We start from the raw sequence: 22,221 nt of genomic DNA, 5'->3' as shown, positions 1-22,221 counted from the left end.
CCTTTGTTTGTTGGCTTTTGTTTGTACACCAGATTCATGTGAGACTTCATGCTGTTGTACTTCGTGTCGCAGAGCGCCGTCTCGGTCCGGCTGGTGTTGGAACTGGACGGCACTAATCTGGAGGGCAGGTCCATCCGGGTGAAGAAGAATTATAATAATAACAATAATAATAAACTTAATTTGTATAGCACCTTTAAAAATAAGAGTTTACAAAGTGTAAACGCATAGTGACCTGTCAATCAGCAGGTAAGCCCCGCCCCCTAAAGCATCCCCTGCTTTCTGGTCTGGTGGACTCTAAATGGACCATAATGTACTAAATGAACATCATGCTGGATTGAAGAAGACTTGAAACTAGAGATTGAGACCATAAACTCATGTTTACAATGTTTACTGAGATAATACATCAAGAGAGAAGTAGGACCATTTTCTCATAGACTTCTATACAACCAGAGAGGAGTCGCCCCCTGGTGGCCAGCAGAGAGAAGTAGGACCATTTTCTCATAGACTTCTATACAACCAGAGAGGAGTCGCCCCCTGGTGGCCAGCAGAGAGAAGTAGGACCATTTTCTCATAGACTTCTATACAACCAGAGAGGAGTCGCCCCCTGGTGGCCAGCAGAGAGAAGTAGGACCATTTTCTCATAGACTTCTATACAACCGGAGAGGAGTCGCCCCCTGGTGGCCAGCAGAGAGAATGCAGGTTTAAGGCATTTTCCAGTCCAACAGTTATTTAAGATGAGAAATGAGAAAGAAGAAGTGATGTTTTGGTGTTTACCCGCGGTGGATGAATCTCTCTGGAGGAGAAGATCTTTGGGACGTCTCTTTTGTTTGTCCCCTTTCCTCCGAGATTATAGCAACAACAAAAATTAAAGAAATTAAGATGTCTAGATTAAGATGAGACGTCTAAGAAAGTGTTCAACCCTGAATAACCTGAATGTAAACTCATCTTTTAAGCTTCAGCCGGCTCTTTCAACATAAAAGCATCTCCACAACTTCAGTTTGTTCATGTTTTTTATTTTTTTCCTGAAGAGGGGTCGTCCTCTTTAAAATGAACAGAACATTCCATCACTTAAAAAAAAAAAAAAAAAAACTGTTTCCAAATCGAGAGCAGAAACCGAGAGACGACTGATGACAGAAAGAGAAACAATAAATACTCTGAAGCGTCCGAGCAGAGAGAAGATTCCCGCTCGTGTAACTTTCCACGCCATGAATCTGGTGCATGACGCTGCCAGGATGTGTGCTACACCAGCCTGGAGGAAGGAGCGGATTCATGTTAACACCCAGTCCACTTAATGAGCACACGGTGTAATGATGGGGGGATACGATCCGGAGACTCTTAATACCCCAAAGAACGGCTCATTTAAGTTCAAAAACAGACAAACACTAGTATCGGGGACAAACCAGGGATGGAAAACTAATTCCCTTTAGGACGCCTTGATGGGGGAAGTGTTGGACGTCGGCCGGAGTGATGGAGGCCGAGGCGTTGGCAGGTTGTCGTGGAAGGAGGGGTCCGCGTGAGGAAGAGGAGGGCGAGGAAGAGGACGGGGTTGCTTCCTCCCGGTCCTCTCATTCTATATCGTCCTCGCTCAGACTCTGTGCGCTCACGATACGCTGCAGGACAGAAGCAGAGAACAAACGTTCCACTCATGAACTTTTAAACCGTGGCTTGTTTGTTTGTTTTCTATGAGGAGCAACAGGAGGAGATCCATAGTAAAGGAGGAGGTGTTGGGCCTACCTGGCTGATGCTGGGCAGTTTGGTGAGCAGCATCTGGAAGACGGGCGGAGGCAGAGTCTGCTGCAGCACCTGCAGCAGCTGCTGAGGCTGACCACACACCGCGATGGCGTTGGTCAGGTGGTCCACGCCTTTCTCGTAGTCTCCTGTGGAGCGAAGGGCAAGGCGTGAGGACACGCCCACGGACTCCACAAACTACAGGGAGGATCGGACGGGAGAAACAAAGAGTGAATGTGAAGGAGGTGTTGGTGTGAGGAGGTGTTACCCTGAGCCAGCAGCTCCTCCCCCAGCTGGATCTCCTCCAGGAAGAACTTCTGCACCGCCTCGGCGTCCTTCAGGTCTGGGAGCTGCAGGACAAACAAGCGTCAGACGCAGGAAGGAACCGGTGTCTTTGTTTGACCGGGTTCCCACATGAAGGGGAATAAAAACAGGCCGCCTCGGCGTTGAGCGGACAGAAAAACAGACACAGTATTTTAAACCCGTTCATGTGTGAGCTGAAAAACTAAGTAACCATAGCAACCACTCACCAAATAGGGAGACACTCTTAAAAAAAAAAAAAAAAAACGATAAATAAAAATACAGCGTGTGAAATATTATTGCAACTAAAATGTATAACATGATCAAAACAAAACTCCCTCATATTTAATGACGTGGCCCTAAAAAAGGATCAAATCCTCCGACTTTCTACGTCTTGAAAATACTTTTTAAATTCCCCCGATATTCCAGAAACGCCCCCGAACCCTGTTTAGAGGTCAGATGTCACAGGAAGTCGTCGTCCCGTGAAAGGTAATAAGATCTGATCTGTGAGTCAGTCAAACTGTCGGAATAAAACAGGAAGTGAAGCTGTTCTGCCTCTAAAATAAAAGCCTACATATGAAGTGGTTATTGCTTCCACTAGTGCAGTTTATTAATGCTAATACATGATGACATATGTATCAACGTAACAAACAATCAAATCAACTGTCAAACACTGGAGACAACGAACATCGATGGATAAAAGCATGACTGGAACGAAACAAACATGAAAATCTGGTTGACCACAGTGATTGAATTTACTTTTATTCAAAAATAAACAATACATTTTGGTATTTAATAGCAGAACAGTAGATACAGTTTATAAAGTGAAGTGAGGCTTACCTGTCGGTAAACTGTTAAAATTCCATAAATATGTGAATATTCCTGAATTGGATTTTTATAAGTCAATTGATTACTGGTTGTAAATAAATCTTGTGCTGATGAATATTATGACATATAACCGAAGCATGTTTCTAGACAAGTCATTCCAAAAACCTGTAATAATTACAGAAGCTTTTCTGTGGGTTTTTTGGCATATTAAAGGGGCCAAACATCAACTTTTTGCATGTTGCTTAAAATGCACAGAAAATGTGATTCAGGTGACTGACAATATTTTATTAATGGTTAAAACCCCAAAAAGTGTGCAAATCACATAAAAGTAATATAAATATAAAAATAACTGGGAAAACTGTAATTAGTCTCTGCTGGTCAAGAGCAGACATCTCCTTACCTCGGTGGCCGTTGTGGAGCTGAACTGTGATTGGTCGTAGTAGATCCAGCCGCGTGGGCAAGGTATCGTTCTGTTTCCTGCGCCGAGGTCGTAGGTCAGCCGGGGGTCGTAGACACTTCATGGAGGGTCAAAGTATGAAGCAGGATCAAACCTAGGCCACGTTTACACGTAACTAATATTCCCCCCTCCGTTATCAAAAATAACATTGTGTTCAAAAGTTCTCATTTCCATCAACCTGCATAAATCCGCCGTCGAGCGCCGTTATAACTATACCAATCCTATGGGCGGCAGTGTAGGGAGAAGGACAAAGCCATGCAAGCCAATCAGAATCCTCAGAATCAACAACGACGAATAACACGAGCAACTTCCTGTGAAGCTTGAGAACCTAAAACCCTGTTTCTCCCAGTTGACCCGGTTTTCGTGTAAATGAGAGGCCAAACTGGTGGAGATATCTGCGTTTTCCCTTCGTGTAAACGAGGCCTATACTAACGCAAGGAAACCAGTGTGGACCAGCAATCACACAGGTGGGAAACTGTGTGTTAATGGTGTTCTTACCGAGTACCAGGCCGATGATGGACAGCCCGCTGAGCGCCGCGCCGCAGAGCGCCCTGCAGACCGCCCTGCTGACCGCCCTGCTGACCGCGAACATGGCATAGGAGTTGGAGAAGGCCGAGGCGACTCCAAACGTGGTGGAGGTGATGAGAGCCAGCAGAAGCATTGACTTACGCCCAAACCTGCAACACACACACACACACACACACTTTTTGTAGACTGCGGTGCTGATTCTGCACAAACAGGTGCTGATATTGAATCGTTGTTGAAGCCTTACATCACTTGTCAGATAGTTGTCCGAACAGAATGGCTCCGAACATGACGCCGACGAAGAAATACGTAGCCAGAGCTTGATTCAGCTGTTTGTTTTCACACACCAGATCCCACTGCAGAGACACAGACATGTTTAAACCTGTCTCACACCTCCAGTGGACATTAGTGGAACTGCAGTTTAGAGGTGCATAACACACGATTGGAACATACTGTAGACTGTATAAGAGGAAGTGGAAGTAGTCATGGTGACCTGTTGGTTTGTGGACCTGTCAATCAGAAGGTAGCCCCGCCCCCTAAAGCATCCCCTGCTTTCTGGTCTGGTGGACTCTAAATGGACCTGTGAATCAGCAGGTAAGCCCCGCCCCCTAAAGCATCCCCTGCTTTCTGGTCTGGTGGACTCTAAATGGACCATAATGTACTAAATGAACATCATGCTGGATTGAAGAAGACTTGACACTAGAGATTGAGTTTGAGTTGATTGACGTTCGATTAGTGGTTAATAATGAACTCTTCTGAAAGAAAGCGTTAAATTCCTGAGTTTATTACACACAGCGTTTTTGGTCACAGTCATAGCATCAAATAAATCTTTGAGCTTAAACATCAGGCTGTAACAACCAGTGTTGGGCAAGTTAGATTCAAAAGCGTAATGCATTATTTATTACTTGTTACTGTCATTTCAAAGTAATTAGTTACATTACAATATTACTGTCTTTGAATTGTAAGGCATTACACTACTTTTACATTACTTTTGCATTACTTTTCGCCAAAATAAAAGGAAATATGGATTCTGTGTTCTCAATAGATCTTCTTGTGTTAAATAAAGCTCGTTACACAGCAGGATGTGATGTGGTTTGGCATAATGACTGAGCTAGGCTTAAGGCTGACAAAAGTACAATATAATGTATAATATAAGACATTATAGAAATACTGTAACTTTAGGTATTCATATTGAAATCAATAGAGCTAGAGCCTACTGTAGATTGTAAAAAAAAAAAAAGTCATGACAAGATACACAACCCTTTTTACATTTCTATCCATGGACGTCGGAACTATTTTCTGAGAGGGGGGGCGGGATTTTTGTTGGGAGGGTCGGGGGAGAGACCACAATGATTAACGAACTAGACTGGATAAACGGTCCGCGTACGTTGCGGCCATCCGACTTTCGTTTTGTAGTCGACAGTAAAACGGACAACGAGTCGTTTCCCGTTTTTCGCTTCAAAATAAAAGAACGAAAAACGGAAAATGACTCGCATCCCGTTATTCGTTTTAAAAACGGAAAAGTTAAAGTTAACTGATATTAGATATTGTGTTCATGAATGGGATTCGGGGATGAAATAACAGGGCCGTTTTTCATTCCAGATTTGCCGTACGTCTTTTTTAATGACCCGGAAGGCGCTGTGTTATGCTGCGAAATGACCTGAAAGCCTACCTGAGACATTTAGAGGGACATTTAGAGGGAGCTCTAAAACACTGTTCACTGTCAGCGGTTGACTTAATGACAGCTGACACGTCTCTGTCTCTCTGTATTCAGCGTGCAGAGAGGTGAAAACCAGGTTTACACCAAACAGCTGTTTCCTGTGACCTCTTACGTCCTCGGCAGGCTTTGGGATGTTTACGGTGGAAACAACTGGAACAACTGGGAGGAGGAAACAACCTCACCAGCAGAGCTGCAGGAAGAGGCGGAGCGACGTCACACTCCAGAAACGAAAGGAAAGTTGGTCAGAGCGGCAGCAACGCAGCAGTCGAGACTAACCTCCGTTTGTTTCTCAGAAAACAAGATTCAAAGTGACGTCATCACGTCTTTCTTAAACACGGGTGAGTACAGCTGCTAATATTGACTCTTCCAACAACCAGCATGAACACAAACTAAAGCTCGACTCGGCAGGAAGTTCTGGTCGAGTCAGCCGACACACACAAATCGGGAGCGGCCGTGAAGTGATAAAACTTCCGGTTTCAAAATAAAGGCTAGCGTGAAATATAAAAGCTTTTTTTTTTATATATATATAAGATTGTATTCACAATAAGTATAAATCATATTGTGAATGTCTCTAATAAATTAACGTAATGCTCATTTGTAATAATGTTTAATCGTTTTCAGTTTCGGGGCAGACAGAGATGTCCTGCACACAAATCTATCAGTCCTTTTCTGGAATTATTGAAATCATTATTTTGATATCATCCCAAAGAAATCTCATAAATCTACATATTATTCTGTATACATGTAGGAGTTAAACTAAATACAAATCAATACTGCTTCCTCTACTTTTAAAAGTTTTTACACCAGAGGACCAGTGGGAGGCTTTTATTGTGAAGCAGCTAGAGGAAATGTTTGTCAGTAAGCAGAGCTTTGATAGCAGGGCTATTCTCCAATTAAACTTCTACACAAAATGATGTGTCATCGCTTTGTTTCTCAGCAAGTCAAGACACAGTATCACAGGACAGAAGAACAGTCATCACACGTGTTTCTTAATAATATATGATAAACAACTAAAGTGGTATTTTAAATGAAGCGTTTTTCTTTTCTTTCACACTAGGTGTGTAGATATGGCTGCTGCAAACTATCCACATTCTGAAGATCAGTTTCTGTGCTCCATCTGTCTGGATGTGTTCACTGATCCAGTCACCATAACATGTGGACACAACTTCTGCAAAACCTGCATCGATACACACTGGAATACTAAAGACCAGTACCTGTGTCCCATGTGTAAGAAGGTTTTTAACCCGAGACCTGAGCTGCACGTCAACACGTTCATCTCTGAGATGGTTGCTCAGTTCAGACAGTCAGCTCCACAGAAAGCCAGCAGCAGCAGATCAGAGCAGCAGGAGGCCAAACCAGGAGAAGTTCCCTGTGACGTCTGCACTGGATCCAGACTGAAGGCCCTGAAGTCCTGCCTGGTGTGTCTGGTCTCCTACTGTGAGACTCACCTGGAGCCTCATCTGACCACGTCTGGCCTGAAAAGACACCAGCTGATCGACCCTGTGGAGAACCTGGAAGGCAGGATGTGTAGGAAGCACGATAAACCTCTGGAGCTGTTCTGTAAGACCGACCAGACATGTGTCTGCATGCTCTGCAGCGTTTTAGACCACAAGACACACGAGTTTGTTCCTCTGAAAGAAGAATATGAAGACAAGAAGGCAGAGCTGGGGAAGACAGAGGCTGAAGCTCAGCAGATGATCCAGAAGAGACGACTGAAGATTCAGGAGATCAAACGCTCAGTCGACCTCAGTGAGCAAGATGCAGACAGAGTGATAGCAGAAGGTGTTCAGGTCTTCACTGGTCTGATGGAGTCTGTTCAGAGAGTCCAGAATGAGTTCATCAAAACTATAGAAGAGAAGCAGAGAACGACACAGAAACAGGCTGAAGGCTTCATCAAAGAGCTGGAACAGGAAATCTCTGAGCTGAAGAAGAGAAGCACTGAGGTGGAGAAGCTCTCGCTCTCTGAAGACCACGTCCTCCTCCTCCAAAGCTTCCCGTCCCTGAAAGCTGCTCCACCCACCAAGGACTGGACAGAGGTCAGAGTTCATCCACCATCATATGAGAGGACTGTGGTGAAAGCTGTGGCCCAGCTGGAGGAGACGCTCAGTACAGAGATGAAGAAGCTGGTTGAGTCTGAGCTGAAGAGGGTCCAGGTCTATGCAGTAGATGTGACTCTTGATCCTGATACAGCACCTCCTCAACTCAACCTGTCTGATGATGGAAAAGAAGTTAGTGATGATGGTGTTTGGAAGAATCTCCCCGACAACCCAAAGAGATTCTCTCATTGTATTTGTGTCTTAGCAAAGCAGAGTTTCTCTTCAGGCAGATTCTACTTTGAGGTTCAAGTTGAAGGAAAGACTAAATGGGTTCTTGGAGTGGCCAGAGAGTCCATCAACAGGAAGGGGAGAATCCTGCTGAGACCTCAGGAAGGTTACTGGACTATATGTTTGCTAAATGGAAATGAGTACAACGCTCTTGCTGGCCCTCTGGTCCATCTCTCTCTGAAGTCTCAGCCTCATAAGGTGGGGTTGTTTGTGGATTATGAGGAGGGTCTGGTCTCCTTCTATGACGTAGATGCTGCAGCTCTTATCTACTCCTTTACTGGCTGCTCCTTCACTGACAAACTCCTCCCACTCTTCAGTCCTTGTAGGAATGACGACGAAAACTCTGCACCTCTGATCATCTGCCCTGTCAGAATAAACTAATCATTTATCTCATTTAATTTATAGAAATTAATCATTGAAAGGAACAAATATACAGTCTCATTTGATAGTGTGGTATTAGTACTTTTACTTGAGTAAACGATCTGAATACTTCCTCCACGTCTGTGGGAGCATATGTGACGCAATTCATCCAACAATTTTGCTGTTATTTTATTGTAATAAACAGATAAAAAGATGCTGAAATAACGACATGATGATGACAATATGTAAAAAACCCAAAGTCATGTTTTTTTTTTAGGTCTGACTGCAAGACGACAAGCAAATAACTTAAAATGCTTGTTTTCTGAATGGAGTCTGGTTGATGGGAGCTAGGCTACGCTAACATTGTAGCTGCTCCGTCAACACTTAAAATAACATCTAGACATAAATACGGCAGAGACCTCGTTGTTTGTACCGTTGACAGTCTCTGGTTTCATCATAGTCTGGTCTCTGGACTCATGTGGGCTACTATCTACACCTCTGGGAGACCACAGACCGCTACGATATGTTTAAGTCTCCATTTCTGATTCAGTGACGACAGGAGGAGAATCTCAATGAAACCATTGAGGAGAATCCACTCTGGGGGATGAAGCAATAAGACATGGAAGAAATGTCCAACAGAAACTTTGATGAATGTCGACTGTCGTTATTAATGAATGTAAATAAAGTAAGAATGATTTCAAACTGGCCTTTGTTTGTTGGCTTTTGTTTGTACACCAGATTCATGTGAGACTTCATGCTGTTGTACTTCGTGTCGCAGAGCGCCGTCTCGGTCCGGCTGGTGTTGGAACTGGACGGCACTAATCTGGAGGGCAGGTCCATCCGGGTGAAGAAGAATTATAATAACAACAATAATAATAAACTTAATTTGTATAGCACCTTTAAAAATAAGAGTTTACAAAGTGTAATCGCATAGTGACCTGTCAATCAGCAGGTAAGCCCCGCCCCCTAAAGCATCCCCTGCTTTCTGGTCTGGTGGACTCTAAATGGACCATAATGTACTAAATGAACATCATGCTGGATTGAAGAAGACTTGAAACTAGAGATTGAGACCATAAACTCATGTTTACTGAGATAATAAATCAAGAGAGAATTAGGACCATTTTCTCATAGACTTCTATACAACCAGAGAGGAGTCGCCCCCTGGTGGCCAGCAGAGAGAAGTAGGACCATTTTCTCATAGACTTCTATACAACCAGAGAGGAGTCGCCCCCTGGTGGCCAGCAGAGAGAAGTAGAACCATTTTCTCATAGACTTCTATACAACCAGAGAGGAGTCGCCCCCTGGTGGCCAGCAGAGAGAAGTAGGACCATTTTCTCATAGACTTCTATACAACCAGAGAGGAGTCGCCCCCTGGTGGCCAGCAGAGAGAAGTAGGACCATTTTCTCATAGACTTCTATACAACCAGAGAGGAGTCGCCCCTGGTGGCCAGCAGAGAGAATGCAGGTTTAAGGCATATTCCAGTCCAACAGTTATTTAAGATGAGAAATGAGAAAGAAGAAGTGATGTTTTGGTGTTTACCCGCGGTGGATGAATCTCTCTGGAGGAGAAGATCTTTGGGACGTCTCTTTTGTTTGTCCCCTTTCCTCCGAGATTATAGCAACAACAAAAATTAAAGAAATGAAGACGTCTAGATTAAGATGAGACGTCTAAGAAAGTGTTCAACCCTGAATAACCTGAATGTAAACTCGTCTTTTAAACTTCAGCCGGCTCTTTCAACATAAAAGCATCTCCACAACTTCAGTTTGTTCATGTTTTTTATTTTTTTCCTGAAGAGGGGTCGTCCTCTTCAAAATGAACAGAACATTCCATCACTTTAAAAAAAAAAAAAAAACTGTTTCCAAATCGAGACCAGAAACCGAGAGACGACTGATGACAGAAAGAGAAACAATAAATACTCTGAAGCGTCCGAGCAGAGAGAAGATTCCCGCTCGTGTAACTTTCCACGCCGTGAATCTGGTGCATGACGCTGCCAGGATGTGTGCTACACCAGCCTGGAGGAAGGAGCGGATTCATGTTAACACCCAGTCCACTTAATGAGCACACACACGGTGTAATGATGGGGGGATACGATCCGGAGACTCTTAATACCCCAAAGAACGGCTCATTTAAGTTCAAAAACAGACAAACACTAGTATCGGGGACAAACCAGGGATGGAAAACTAATTCCCTTTAGGACGCCTTGATGGGGGAAGTGTTGGACGTCGGCCGGAGTGATGGAGGCCGAGGCGTTGGCAGGTTGTCGTGGAAGGAGGGGTCCGCGTGAGGAAGAGGAGGGCGAGGAAGAGGACGGGGTTGCTTCCTCCCGGTCCTCTCATTCTATATCGTCCTCGCTCAGACTCTGTGCGCTCACGATACGCTGCAGGACAGAAGCAGAGAACAAACGTTCCACTCATGAACTTTTAAACCGTGGCTTGTTTGTTTGTTTTCTATGAGGAGCAACAGGAGGAGATCCATAGTAAAGGAGGAGGTGTTGGGCCTACCTGGCTGATGCTGGGCAGTTTGGTGAGCAGCATCTGGAAGACGGGCGGAGGCAGAGTCTGCTGCAGCACCTGCAGCAGCTGCTGAGGCTGACCACACACCGCGATGGCGTTGGTCAGGTGGTCCACGCCTTTCTCGTAGTCTCCTGTGGAGCGAAGGGCAAGGCGTGAGGACACGCCCACGGACTACACAAACTACAGGGAGGATCGGACGGGAGAAACAAAGAGTGAATGTGAAGGAGGTGTTGGTGTGAGGAGGTGTTACCCTGAGCCAGCAGCTCCTCCCCCAGCTGGATCTCCTCCAGGAAGAACTTCTGCACCGCCTCGGCGTCCTTCAGGTCTGGGAGCTGCAGGACAAACAAGCGTCAGACGCAGGAAGGAACCGGTGTCTTTGTTTGACCGGGTTCCCACATGAAGGGGAATAAAAACAGGCCGCCTCGGCGTTGAGCGGACAGAAAAACAGACACAGTATTTTAAACCCGTTCATGTGTGAGCTGAAAAACCAAGTAACCATAGCAACCACTCACCAAATTGGGAGACACTCTTAAAAAAAAAAAAAACGATAAAGAAAAATACAGCGTGGGAAATATTATTGCAACTAAAATGTATAACATGATCAAAACAAAACTCCCTCATATTTAATGACGTGGCCCTAAAAAATGATCAAATCCTACGACTTTCTACGTCTTGAAAATACTTTTTAAATTCCCCCGATATTCCAGAAACGCCCCCGAACCCTGTTTAGAGGTCAGATGTCACAGGAAGTCGTCGTGAAAGGTAATAAGATCTGATCTGTGAGTCAGTCAAACTGTCGGAATAAAACAGGAAGTGAAGCTGTTCTGCCTCTAAAATAAAAGCCTACATATAAAGTGGTTATTGCTTCCACTAGTGCAGTTTATTAATGCTTAAACATGATGACATATGTATCAACGACTAACAAACAATCAAATCAACTGTCAAACACTGGAGACAACGAACATCGATGGATAAAAGCATGACTGGAACGAAACAAACATGAAAATCTGGTTGACCACAGTGATTGAATTTACTTTTATTCAAAAATAAACAATACATTTTGGTATTTAATAGCAGAACAGTAGATACAGTTTATAAAGTGAAGTGAGGCTTACCTGTCGGTAAACTGTTAAAAACCCATAAATATGTGAATATTCCTGAATTGGATTTTCATAAGTCAATTGATTACTGGTTGTAAATAAATATTGTGCTGATAAATATTATGACATATAACCGAAGCATGTTTCTAGACAAGTCATTCCAAAAACCTGTAATAATTACAGAAGCTTTTCCGTGGGTTTTTTGGCATATTAAAGGGGCCAAACATCAACTTTTTGCATGTTGCTTTAAATGCACAGAAAATGTGATTCAGGTGACTGACAATATTTTATTAATGGTTAAAACCCCAAAAAGTGTGCAAATCACATAAAAGTAATATAAATATAAAAATAACTGGGAAAACTGTAATTAGTCTCTGCTGGTCAAGAGCAGGCGTCTCCTTACCTCGGTGGCCGTTGTGGAGCTGAACTGTGATCGGTCGTAGATCCAGCCGCGTGGACAAGGTGCCGTTCTGTTTCCTGCGCCGAGGTCGTAGGTCAGCCGGGGGTCGTAGACACTGCAGGAGCTGAGGGAGCCGTCGTCCTGAGTCCCGAGGACCAGCGGTTCAGGGCCCAGCGACGCCCCGCCACCTCCACAGCCCTCCGGGCTCCCCAGGGCGCAGTGGTGGGGCGGCGTGGCGGAGATGAAGTTGTGCAGGAGAAAGTGCAGGGGGAGGATGGCGCGGGGAAGGCACAGGATGGACAGGAGCAGGAACTGGAACCTGGAGAAGCCGCCGACATGGTCCAGGATCTCCTCGAACCTCATGGTGGTGATGAGTTCACTGTCGATCAGGGTCCGACGTCCGAAAACTCCCTCTCTCTCTCTGTTCCTCCTCTAATGTTTCTTAGTGTCTCTCTCAGCTCCTCGCACTTTGGGCGATCACAGTGTGAGGGAGGTGCATTATTGTGTGTGTGTGTGTGTGTGTGTGTGTGTGTGTGTGTGTGTGTGTGTGTGTGTGTGTGTGTGTGTGTGTGATTTCTGTCTGCTGACCTTCAGCAGAACAAACTGGATTCAGAGCAGACATCCAGCAGACACACAGAGAGCCTCTGAGGTTTTATTATAACCCAAAATATGATATTGTCCCAAAGCAAAGTAGGTTGTTGCCTAAACAAACAGAGAACTTATATACATTATGTTGCTCTTCATGTTTGTATGTCAAAATGTCGGTTCATGGAGGGTCAAAGTATGAAGCAGGATCAAACCTAGGCCACGTTTACACGTAGCAGAAACTAATATCCCCCCCTCCGTTTTCCAAAATAACATTGTGTTCAAAAGTTCTCATTTCCATCAACCCGCATAAATCCGCCGCCGAGCGTCGTTATAACTATACCAATCCTATGGGCGGCAGTGTAGGGAGAAGGACAAAGCCATGCAAGCCAATCAGAATCCTCAGAATCAACAACGACGAATAACACGAGCGACTTCCTGTGAAGCTTGAGAACCTAAAACCCTGTTTCTCCCAGTTGACACGACAACACATAACCGGCGTTATCAGAAATCTCCACTTTGGCCGGAGTTTTTAGAAATAATCGTTTTCTGTGATAAAAACAGGGTTTTCGTGTAAATGAGAGGCCAAACCGTGTGGAGATATCTGCGTTTTCCCTTTGTGTAAACAAGGCCTATACTAACGCGAGGAAACCAGCGGGGACCAGCAATCACACAGGCGGGAAACTGTGTGTTAATGGTGTTCTTACCGAGTACCAGGCCGATGATGGACAGCCCGCTGAGCGCCGCGCCGCAGAGCGCCCTATACACCGCGAACATGGCGTAGGAGTTGGAGAAGGCCGAGGCGACTCCAAACGTGGTGGAGGTGATGAGAGCCAGCAGAAGCATTGATTTACGCCCAAACCTGCAACACACACACACACACACACACACACACACACACATTCCCATAAAAAAACTCAAGATTAAAGTTGTACATATACTTACAGTAGTAAGTACAAAACCATAACGTTTTTGAAAGAAATTGAGTGATCATGTATCAAGACATTGGATTAGACAAATTATGGCTCCTTGTTTAATTTGCCCAAAATCATATACTATATAGATCCATGTGGAGTCTACAGTTACCACCAAACACACACACACTTTTTGTACACTGCGGTGCTGATTCTGCACAAACAGGTGCTGATATTGAATCGTTGTTGAAGCCTCACATCTCTTCTGTGAGGGTTGAAGACGTAACGAACCCGAAGAACTCACTTGTCAGATAGTTGTCCGAACAGAATGGCTCCGAACATGACGCCGACGAAGAAATACGTAGCCAGAGCTTGATTCAGCTGTTTGTTTTCACACACCAGATCCCACTGCAGAGACACAGACATGTTAAAACCTGTCTCACACCTCCAGTGGACATAAGTGGAACTGCAGTTTAGAGGTGCATAACACACGATTGGAATATACTGTAGACTGTATAAGAGGAAGTGGACGTAGTCATGGTGACCTGTTGGTTTGTGGACCTGTCAATCAGCAGGTAGCCCCGCCCCCTAAAGCATCCCCTGCTTTCTGGTCTGGTGGACTCTAAATGGACCTGTCAATCAGCAGGTAGCCCCGCCCCCTAAAGCATCCCCTGCTTTCTGGTCTGGTGGACTCTAAATGGACCATAATGTACTAAATGAACATCATGCTGGATTGAAGAAGACTTGACACTAGAGATTGAGTTTGAGTTGATTGACGTTCGATTAGTGGTTAATAATGAACTCTTGTGAAAGAAAGCGTTAAATTCCTGAGTTTATTACACGCAGCGTTTTTGGTCACAGTCATAGCATCAAATAAATCTTTGTGCTAAAACATCAGGCTGTAACAACCAGTGTTGGGCAAGTTACTTCAAAAGCGTAATGCATTATTTATTACTTGTTACTGTCATTTCAAAATAATTAGTTACATTACAATATTACTGTCTTTGAATTGTAAGGCATTACACTACTTTTACATTACTTTTGCATTACTTTTCGCCAAAATAAAAGGAAATATGGATTCTGTGTTCTCAATAGATCTTCTTGTGTTAAATAAAGCTCATTACACAGCAGGATGTGATGTGGTTTGGCATAATGACTGAGCTAGGCTTAAGGCTGACAAAAGTACAATATAATGTATAATATAAGACATTATAGAAATACTGTAACTTTAGGTATTCATATTGAAATCAATAGAGCTAGAGCCTACTGTAGATTGTAAAAAAAAAAAAGTCATGACAAGATACACAACCCTTTTTACATTTCTATCCATGGACGTCGGAACTATTTTCTGAGAGGGGGGGCGGGATTTCTGTTGGGAGGGTCGGGGGAGAGACCACAATGATTAACGAACTAGACTGGATAAACGGTCCGCGTACGTTGCGGCCATCCGACTTTCGTTTTGTAGTCGACAGTAAAACGGACAACGAGTCGTTTCCCGTTTTTCGCTTCAAAATAAAAGAACGAAAAACGGAAAATGACTCGCATCCCGTTATTCGTTTTAAAAACGGAAAAGTTAAAGTTAACTGATATTAGATATTGTGTTCATGAATGGGATTCGGGGATGAAATAACAGGGCCGTTTTTCATTCCAGATTTGCCGTACGTCTTTTTTAATGACCCGGAAGGCGCTGTGTTATGCTGCGAAATGACCTGAAAGCCTACCTGAGACATTTAGAGGGACATTTAGAGGGAGCTCTAAAACACTGTTCACTGTCAGCGGTTGACACTGCATGAAAAGTCGGATTTTCGTCCCTGTAAACGCCCGAAAATCTCCCTAATTTTCGGGAGTTAACGACAATTTACAGGCTGCGAACGCCGCGTTCGTCTGTGCCGAAAATTGTCGGAAACGAACCACAGCGAAGGCTCCAATTAGCATATGAATAGCGGCGAAACCCCGCCTGGCCAGAGATGGCTTGAATATCCTCACTCAGGATTGGATGAAACCACTAGTTTTAAACAAGTATAATCGCTCGTGATTGGTTGGCAGATCTGGTCATTATAAATGTAAAGCCAACCCACGTTGGCAGATGTGTTACTATTGGTCACACTGGGTCTTTTAAACAAGAATAATCACTAGTGATTGGTTAGCAGATCTATCACTATATATATATATATATATATATATACATATATGTATATATATATATATATATATATATATATATATATATATATACATATATATATATATATACATATATATATATATATATATATATATATATATATATATATATATATATATATATATATATATATATATATATATCTTTATTTATTTATTTATATCTTTATAAATACGAATTAATTAATTAATTGCCAGGAGGAAGTATTCAAAGAAAGAGCTTTATTGACAACACACAACTGTACAAATTTGCTCACACAACAAACAAATGAACTGGCGACATTCTGTCCGAATTTGGTCAGTTTTACAGCCGCCTGCGGTGCGTGGCCCTGTACTTGGGAGTCTTCTCTAATCGCGACTGTAGAGTCGCACAGAGCTCGGTGAGCTCCTGGCTACGAGAGGATGGAGGTCGCACAATCCATCCAGACACCCCGCCAACGACGCCGTCCTCCTCATCAGACATCATGTCTGTGGTGGCGGACTTCCAACGGTCCACCTCATCGCCAGCAAGCACACTCCGTCTCGCTTCCAGCAGCTGTAAAACAATCAATAAAGACAATCAGTACTGCGCGATGCACTGCGCATGGACACAACACATTTATTAATGCACCTGAAAAATAGGTTTAGGTAGGTTTGGTCACATTGACCAAAAACGGATCTAATAAGTCTTACCCTCTTTCTCCTGGAACCGAGCTGACGTCTTCACAGCTTCCGCCTGCGATGGGAGATCAGGCTGTGTGTGTCTGAAGCTCCTGTGTACCGTTTCATAGTATGTCTTACAGGCAGCTGGAAAACAATTAAATGAGTGGTATGAATACAGTTAAGATCGGTATCTACTGTTAACGCATCTATTTCCTTATACAGCAGAATGAAAGCATATTCTTTAAATCGTACCCTTGCTCCGGTTCGTAGCGCCTACAATTCGTCTCCGAGTTGTGAAGACGACGTACTGCTTCCTGTAAAAGACCAACTTAACAAAGCAACTTAACGTTACACTGGTTCCTCTCTCTTGTTCTTTTACAAGGCTACTATGCTACTTTTAGCTTGGACTATTAGCTTTTAAGCTACTTTTAGCTTGGGCTTGCTTTGCTAATTTTAGCTTAGCTAGCAGTCACCGAACATATTCTTACCGCAATCATCCTGAGAGTCTCCAGCAGTCCTGGGACATCCTGAGAGTCTCCAGCAGTCCTGGATATAAGAATTATAACATTTAAACCACATTTTCTTAAGTGAAGCCTCTCAGAGCAGCATTCCTGCTGCCGGTGAACGTGAACGTCTCCTCCTCGTTCCCTCCACTGAATGAGGCGCCCGGTGTCTGCATCAGTCCCTTTAGCGGACAACGGTGCACGGCGTTATTAATCACCGTTAGTAAATATATAACCACGGTTTAACATAAGCACTATATTATTAGTTAACGTCGGTAAAAACGGCACATTTTCCGCTTCGCTTGCGCTCGCTAACCTCTAAGGTAATTTAGCGTCAGTAGGCTAGCCGGCTAGCAGGACCTTCGATTCGTAACGTTAACGTACAATGCCAACAACAATAAAGTAACGTTCATTATCAATACGATTTAAAAGTCAGCTGGAAACATAAAAGTCATGTTACAGTATACTTACATGTGTACGCGGTTTGTGTCGGGCTGTCGCCAGAATCACCGCAGTCGTCCGCCATTATCCAAAACTTGTGAAGTCAGACGAGCCGCAATGCATTTTGGGAAGTTGAGTAGATTTAGCAAGGTCCGCTGTACTCAGAAATTCTTGCCAATGCAGTATACATCCGGGCATTTCTCGCGTGCACAAATTCACATACTATTGTATGTGAACGCACTACGTACTCAAATTTACGTCACAATTAAGTACGAGTAGGACGTTAGTATGGCATTTCGAACACAGCCGAGATCTATGATCTATGAACCCATCCTTGACCCTCTAGCAGAACTACGACCAGCCATTATAAAGCAGTTTATAGTTGTTAATGTTGTGTCAAAAGGTACTGCATTTAAACATGTTACTGCGCAAGTTTCCTGGCTTCATCCCCATCCGGACAGACATTTTTATGGAAAGCCAATAGAAGTTTGGAGCTTGCAGGGAACAGACACGTCATACCCAGCATCATTTCTGCCTGTTGAGCGCATTGCTGGGAGATGTGTGGTTAACACATCCACTGTGCATTTAAGCACAGAAAGGGTCACTGTAGTCATGCCACTATGCACAGTGGTTGAGCTCTAGGAGACTGTGATGTTGTTTGCATGAATGTACATTTTACCTTTGTGGCAAAGCCTGATTAAAAGTAATTGTTGAAGCAAATTGTTTTGTGTATCTTTGAATGAAGATGAAATTAAGTTATATCTTTGAATAAGGATGAAATTAAGTTATATCTTTGAATGAAGATGAAATTAAGTTAACACCTTTCAGAAAAATGTCACCTGGGGGAAAACTCCCCCTGCTACCCTGATTTGCATTTGTATAGCTCACAGCATTTTCATTTACATGTTAAAGCCTCCCCTAGGATTACGGGGAGGGGGGTCATGGGGGGACAACTGCCAAGCAAGGCCCACGTCAATTCCCGGCAATTTACGTCAGTTTTCGGTGTTTCCTGCAAATTGCCGTTTGCAGTCGTAAACCTGAACTTCCACGTCAATTTACAGGGCCGCTAACTGACGAAAATCCCACTTTTCATGCAGTGTGACTTAATGACAGCTGACACGTCTCTGTCTCTCTGTATTCAGCGTGCAGAGAGGTGAAAACCAGGTTTACACCAAACAGCTGTTTCCTGTGACCTCTTACGTCCTCGGCAGGCTTTGGGATGTTTACGGTGGAAACAACTGGAACAACTGGGAGGAGGAAACAACCTCACCAGCAGAGCTGCAGGAAGAGACGGAGCGACGTCACACTCCAGAAACGAAAGGAAAGTTGGTCAGAGCGGCAGCAACGCAGCAGTCGAGACTAACCTCCGTTTGTTTCTCAGAAAACAAGATTCAAAGTGACGTCATCACGTCTTTCTCAAACACGGGTGAGTACAGCTGCTAATATTGACTCTTCCAACAACCAGCATGAACACAAACTAAAGCTTGACTCGGCAGGAAGTTCTGGTCGAGTCAGCCGACACACACAAATCGGGAGCGGCCGTGAAGTGATAAAACTTCCGGTTTCAAAATAAAGGCTAGCGTGAAATATAAAAGCTTTTTTTTTTATATATAAGATTTTATTCACAATAAGTATAAATCATATTGTGAATGTCTCTTATAAATTAACGTAATGCTCATTTGTAATAATGTTTAATCATTTTCAGTTTCGGGGCAGACAGAGATGTCCTGCACACAAATCTATCAGTCCTTTTCTGGAATTATTGAAATCATTATTTTGATATCAACCCAAAGAAATCTCATAAATCTACATATTATTCTGTATACATGTAGGAGTTAAACTAAATACAAATCAATACTGCTTCCTCTACTTTTAAAGGTTTTTACACCAGAGGACCAGTGGGAGGCTTTTATTGTGAAGCAGCTAGAGGAAATGTTTGTCAGTAAGCAGAGCTTTGATAGCAGGGCTATTCTCCAATTAAACTTCTACACAAAATGATGTGTCATCGCTTTGTTTCTCAGCAGGTCAAGACACAGTATCACAGGACAGAAGAACAGTCATCACACGTGTTTCTTAATAATATATGATAAACAACTAAAGTGGTATTTTAAATGAAGCGTTTTTCTTTTCTTTCACACTAGGTGTGTAGATATGGCTGCTGCAAACTATCCACATTCTGAAGATCAGTTTCGGTGCTCCATCTGTCTGGATGTGTTCACTGATCCAGTCACCACATCATGTGGACACAACTTCTGCAAAACCTGCATCGATACACACTGGAATACTAACGACCTGTACCGGTGTCCCATGTGTAAGAAGGTTTTTAACCCGAGACCTGAGCTGCACGTCAACACTTTGTTCTCTGAGATGGTTGCTCAGTTCAGACAGTCAGCTCCACAGAAAGCCAGCAGCAGCAGATCAGAGCAGCAGGAGGCCAAACCAGGAGAAGTTCCCTGTGACGTCTGCACTGGATCCAGACTGAAGGCCCTGAAGTCCTGCCTGGTGTGTCTGGTCTCCTACTGTGAGACTCACCTGGAGCCTCATCTGACCACGTCAGGCCTGAAAAGACACCAGCTGATCGACCCTGTGGAGAACCTGGAAGGCAGGATGTGTAGGAAGCACGATAAACCTCTGGAGCTGTTCTGTAAGACCGACCAGACATGTGTCTGCATGCTCTGCAGCGTTTTAGACCACAAGACACACGAGTTTGTTCCTCTGAAAGAAGAATATGAAGACAAGAAGGCAGAGCTGGGGAAGACAGAGGCTGAAACTCAGCAGATGATCCAGAAGAGACAACTGAAGATTCAGGAGATCAAACGCTCAGTCGACCTCAGTGAGCAAGATGCAGACAGAGTGATAGCAGAAGGTGTTCAGGTCTTCACTGGTCTGATGGAGTCTGTTCAGAGAGTCCAGAATGAGTTCATCAAAACTATAGAAGAGAAGCAGAGAACGACACAGAAACAGGCTGAAGGCTTCATCAAAGAGCTGGAACAGGACATCTCTGAGCTGAAGAAGAGAAGCACTGAGGTGGAGAAGGTCTCACTCTCTGAAGACCACGTCCTCCTCCTCCAAAGCTTCCCGTCCCTGAAAGCTGCTCCACCCACCAAGGACTGGACAGAGGTCAGAGTTCGTCCACCATCATATGAGAGGACTGTGGTGAAAGCTGTGGCCCAGCTGGAGGAGAAGCTCAGTACAGAGATGAAGAAGCTGGTTGAGTCTGAGCTGAAGAGGGTCCAGGTCTATGCAGTAGATGTGACTCTTGATCCTGATACAGCACATCCCAAACTCAACCTGTCTGATGATGGGAAAGAAGTTAGTGATGATGGTGTTAGGAAGAATCTCCCCGACAACCCAAAGAGATTTTCTCATCACATTTATGTCTTAGCAAAGCAGAGTTTCTCTTCAGGCAGATTCTACTTAGAGGTTCAAGTTGAAGGAAAGACTAATTGGGATCTTGGAGTGACCAGAGAGTCCATCAACAGGAAGGGGAGAATCCAGCTGAGCCCTCAGGAAGGTTACTGGACTATATGTTTGAGAAATGGAAATGAGTACAAAGCTTGTGCTGGCCCTTCGGTCCGTCTCTCTCTGAAGTCTCAGCCTCAGAAGGTGGGGGTGTTTGTGGATTATGAGGAGGGTCTGGTCTCCTTCTATGACGTAGATGCTGCAGCTCTTATCTACTCCTTTACTGGCTGCTCCTTCACTGACAAACTCCTCCCACTCTTCAGTCCTTGTCTTAAAGAAGGTGGTAAAAACTCTGCACCTCTGATCATCTGCCCTGTCAGAATAAACTAATCATTTATCTTATTTAATTTATAGAAATTAATCATTGAAAGGAACAAATACACAGTCTCATTTGATAGTGTGGTATTAGTACTTTTACTTGAGTAAAGGATCTGAATACTTCCTCCACATCTGTGGGAGCGTATGTGACGCAATTCATCCAACAATTTTGCTGTTATTTTATTGTAATAAACATAAAAAAAGATGCAGAAATAACGACATGATGATGACAATATGTAAAAACCCCAAAGTCATGTTTTTTTTTAGGTCTGACTGCAAGACGACAAGCAAATAACTTAAAATGCTGGTTTTCTGAATGGAGTCTGGTTGATGGGAGCTAGGCTATGCTAACATTGTAGCTGCTCCGTCAACACTTAAAATAACATCTAGACATAAATACGGCAGAGACCTCGTTGTTTGTACCGTTGACAGTCTCTGGTTTCATCATAGTCTGGTCTCTGGACTCATGTGGACTACTATCTACACCTCTGGGAGACCACAGACCGCTACGATATGTTTAAGTCTCCATTTCTGATTCAGTGACGAGAGGAGGAGAATCTCAATGAAACCATTGAGGAGAATCCACTCTGGGGGATGAAGCAATAAGACATGGAAGAAATGTCCAACAGAAACTTTGATGAATGTCGACTGTCGTTATTAATGAATGTAAATAAAGGAAGAATGATTTCAAACTGGCCTTTGTTTGTTGGCTTTTGTTTGTACACCAGATTCATGTGAGACTTCATGCTGTTGTACTTCGTGTCACAGAGCGTCGTCTCGGTCCGGCTGGTGTTGGAACTGGACGGCACTAATCTGGAGGGCAGGTCCATCCGGGTGAAGAAGAATTATAATAACAACAATAATAAACTTAATTTGTGTAGCACCTTTAAAAATAAGAGTTTACAAAGTGTAAACG

General features: G+C 43.8%; 1 protein-coding gene across 1 annotated transcript; it reads left to right on the top strand.

The window, feature by feature from the left end:
* Positions 1–5,542: 5,542 nt before the first annotated feature.
* On the top strand, positions 5,543–21,997 carry LOC311011570 (uncharacterized protein). The gene is made up of 6 exons (XM_084006606.1): positions 5,543–5,896; positions 6,616–8,248; positions 9,021–9,086; positions 12,344–12,654; positions 18,737–18,850; positions 19,667–21,997. The coding sequence occupies exons 2-6, from the start codon at positions 6,626–6,628 to the stop codon at positions 21,315–21,317; spliced, it is 3,765 nt and encodes a 1,254-aa protein (XP_083862732.1). The 5' UTR covers positions 5,543–5,896; positions 6,616–6,625; the 3' UTR covers positions 21,318–21,997.
* The last annotated feature ends 224 nt before the right edge of the window (positions 21,998–22,221 follow it).

The sequence above is a fragment of the Eutrigla gurnardus genome (genome assembly GCF_963514095.1).
Source record: "Eutrigla gurnardus genome assembly, chromosome: 3".
Classification (NCBI taxonomy): Eukaryota; Metazoa; Chordata; class Actinopteri; order Perciformes; family Triglidae; genus Eutrigla; species Eutrigla gurnardus.
This window is presented reverse-complemented; position numbering and strand designations above follow the sequence as displayed.

Bases quoted from the DNA above. Each gene is read 5' to 3' on its own strand.
- LOC311011570 (XM_084006606.1), top strand. From the start codon at position 6,626: ATGGCTGCTGCAAACTATCCACATTCTGAAGATCAGTTTCTGTGCTCC. The intron at 9,087-12,343 runs GTGAAGAAGAAT...TCCTGCGCCGAG, and splicing joins TGGAGGGCAGGTCCATCCGG to GTCGTAGGTCAGCCGGGGGT. The intron at 12,655-18,736 runs GTCCGAAAACTC...CGTCCTCGGCAG, and splicing joins ACTGTCGATCAGGGTCCGAC to GCTTTGGGATGTTTACGGTG.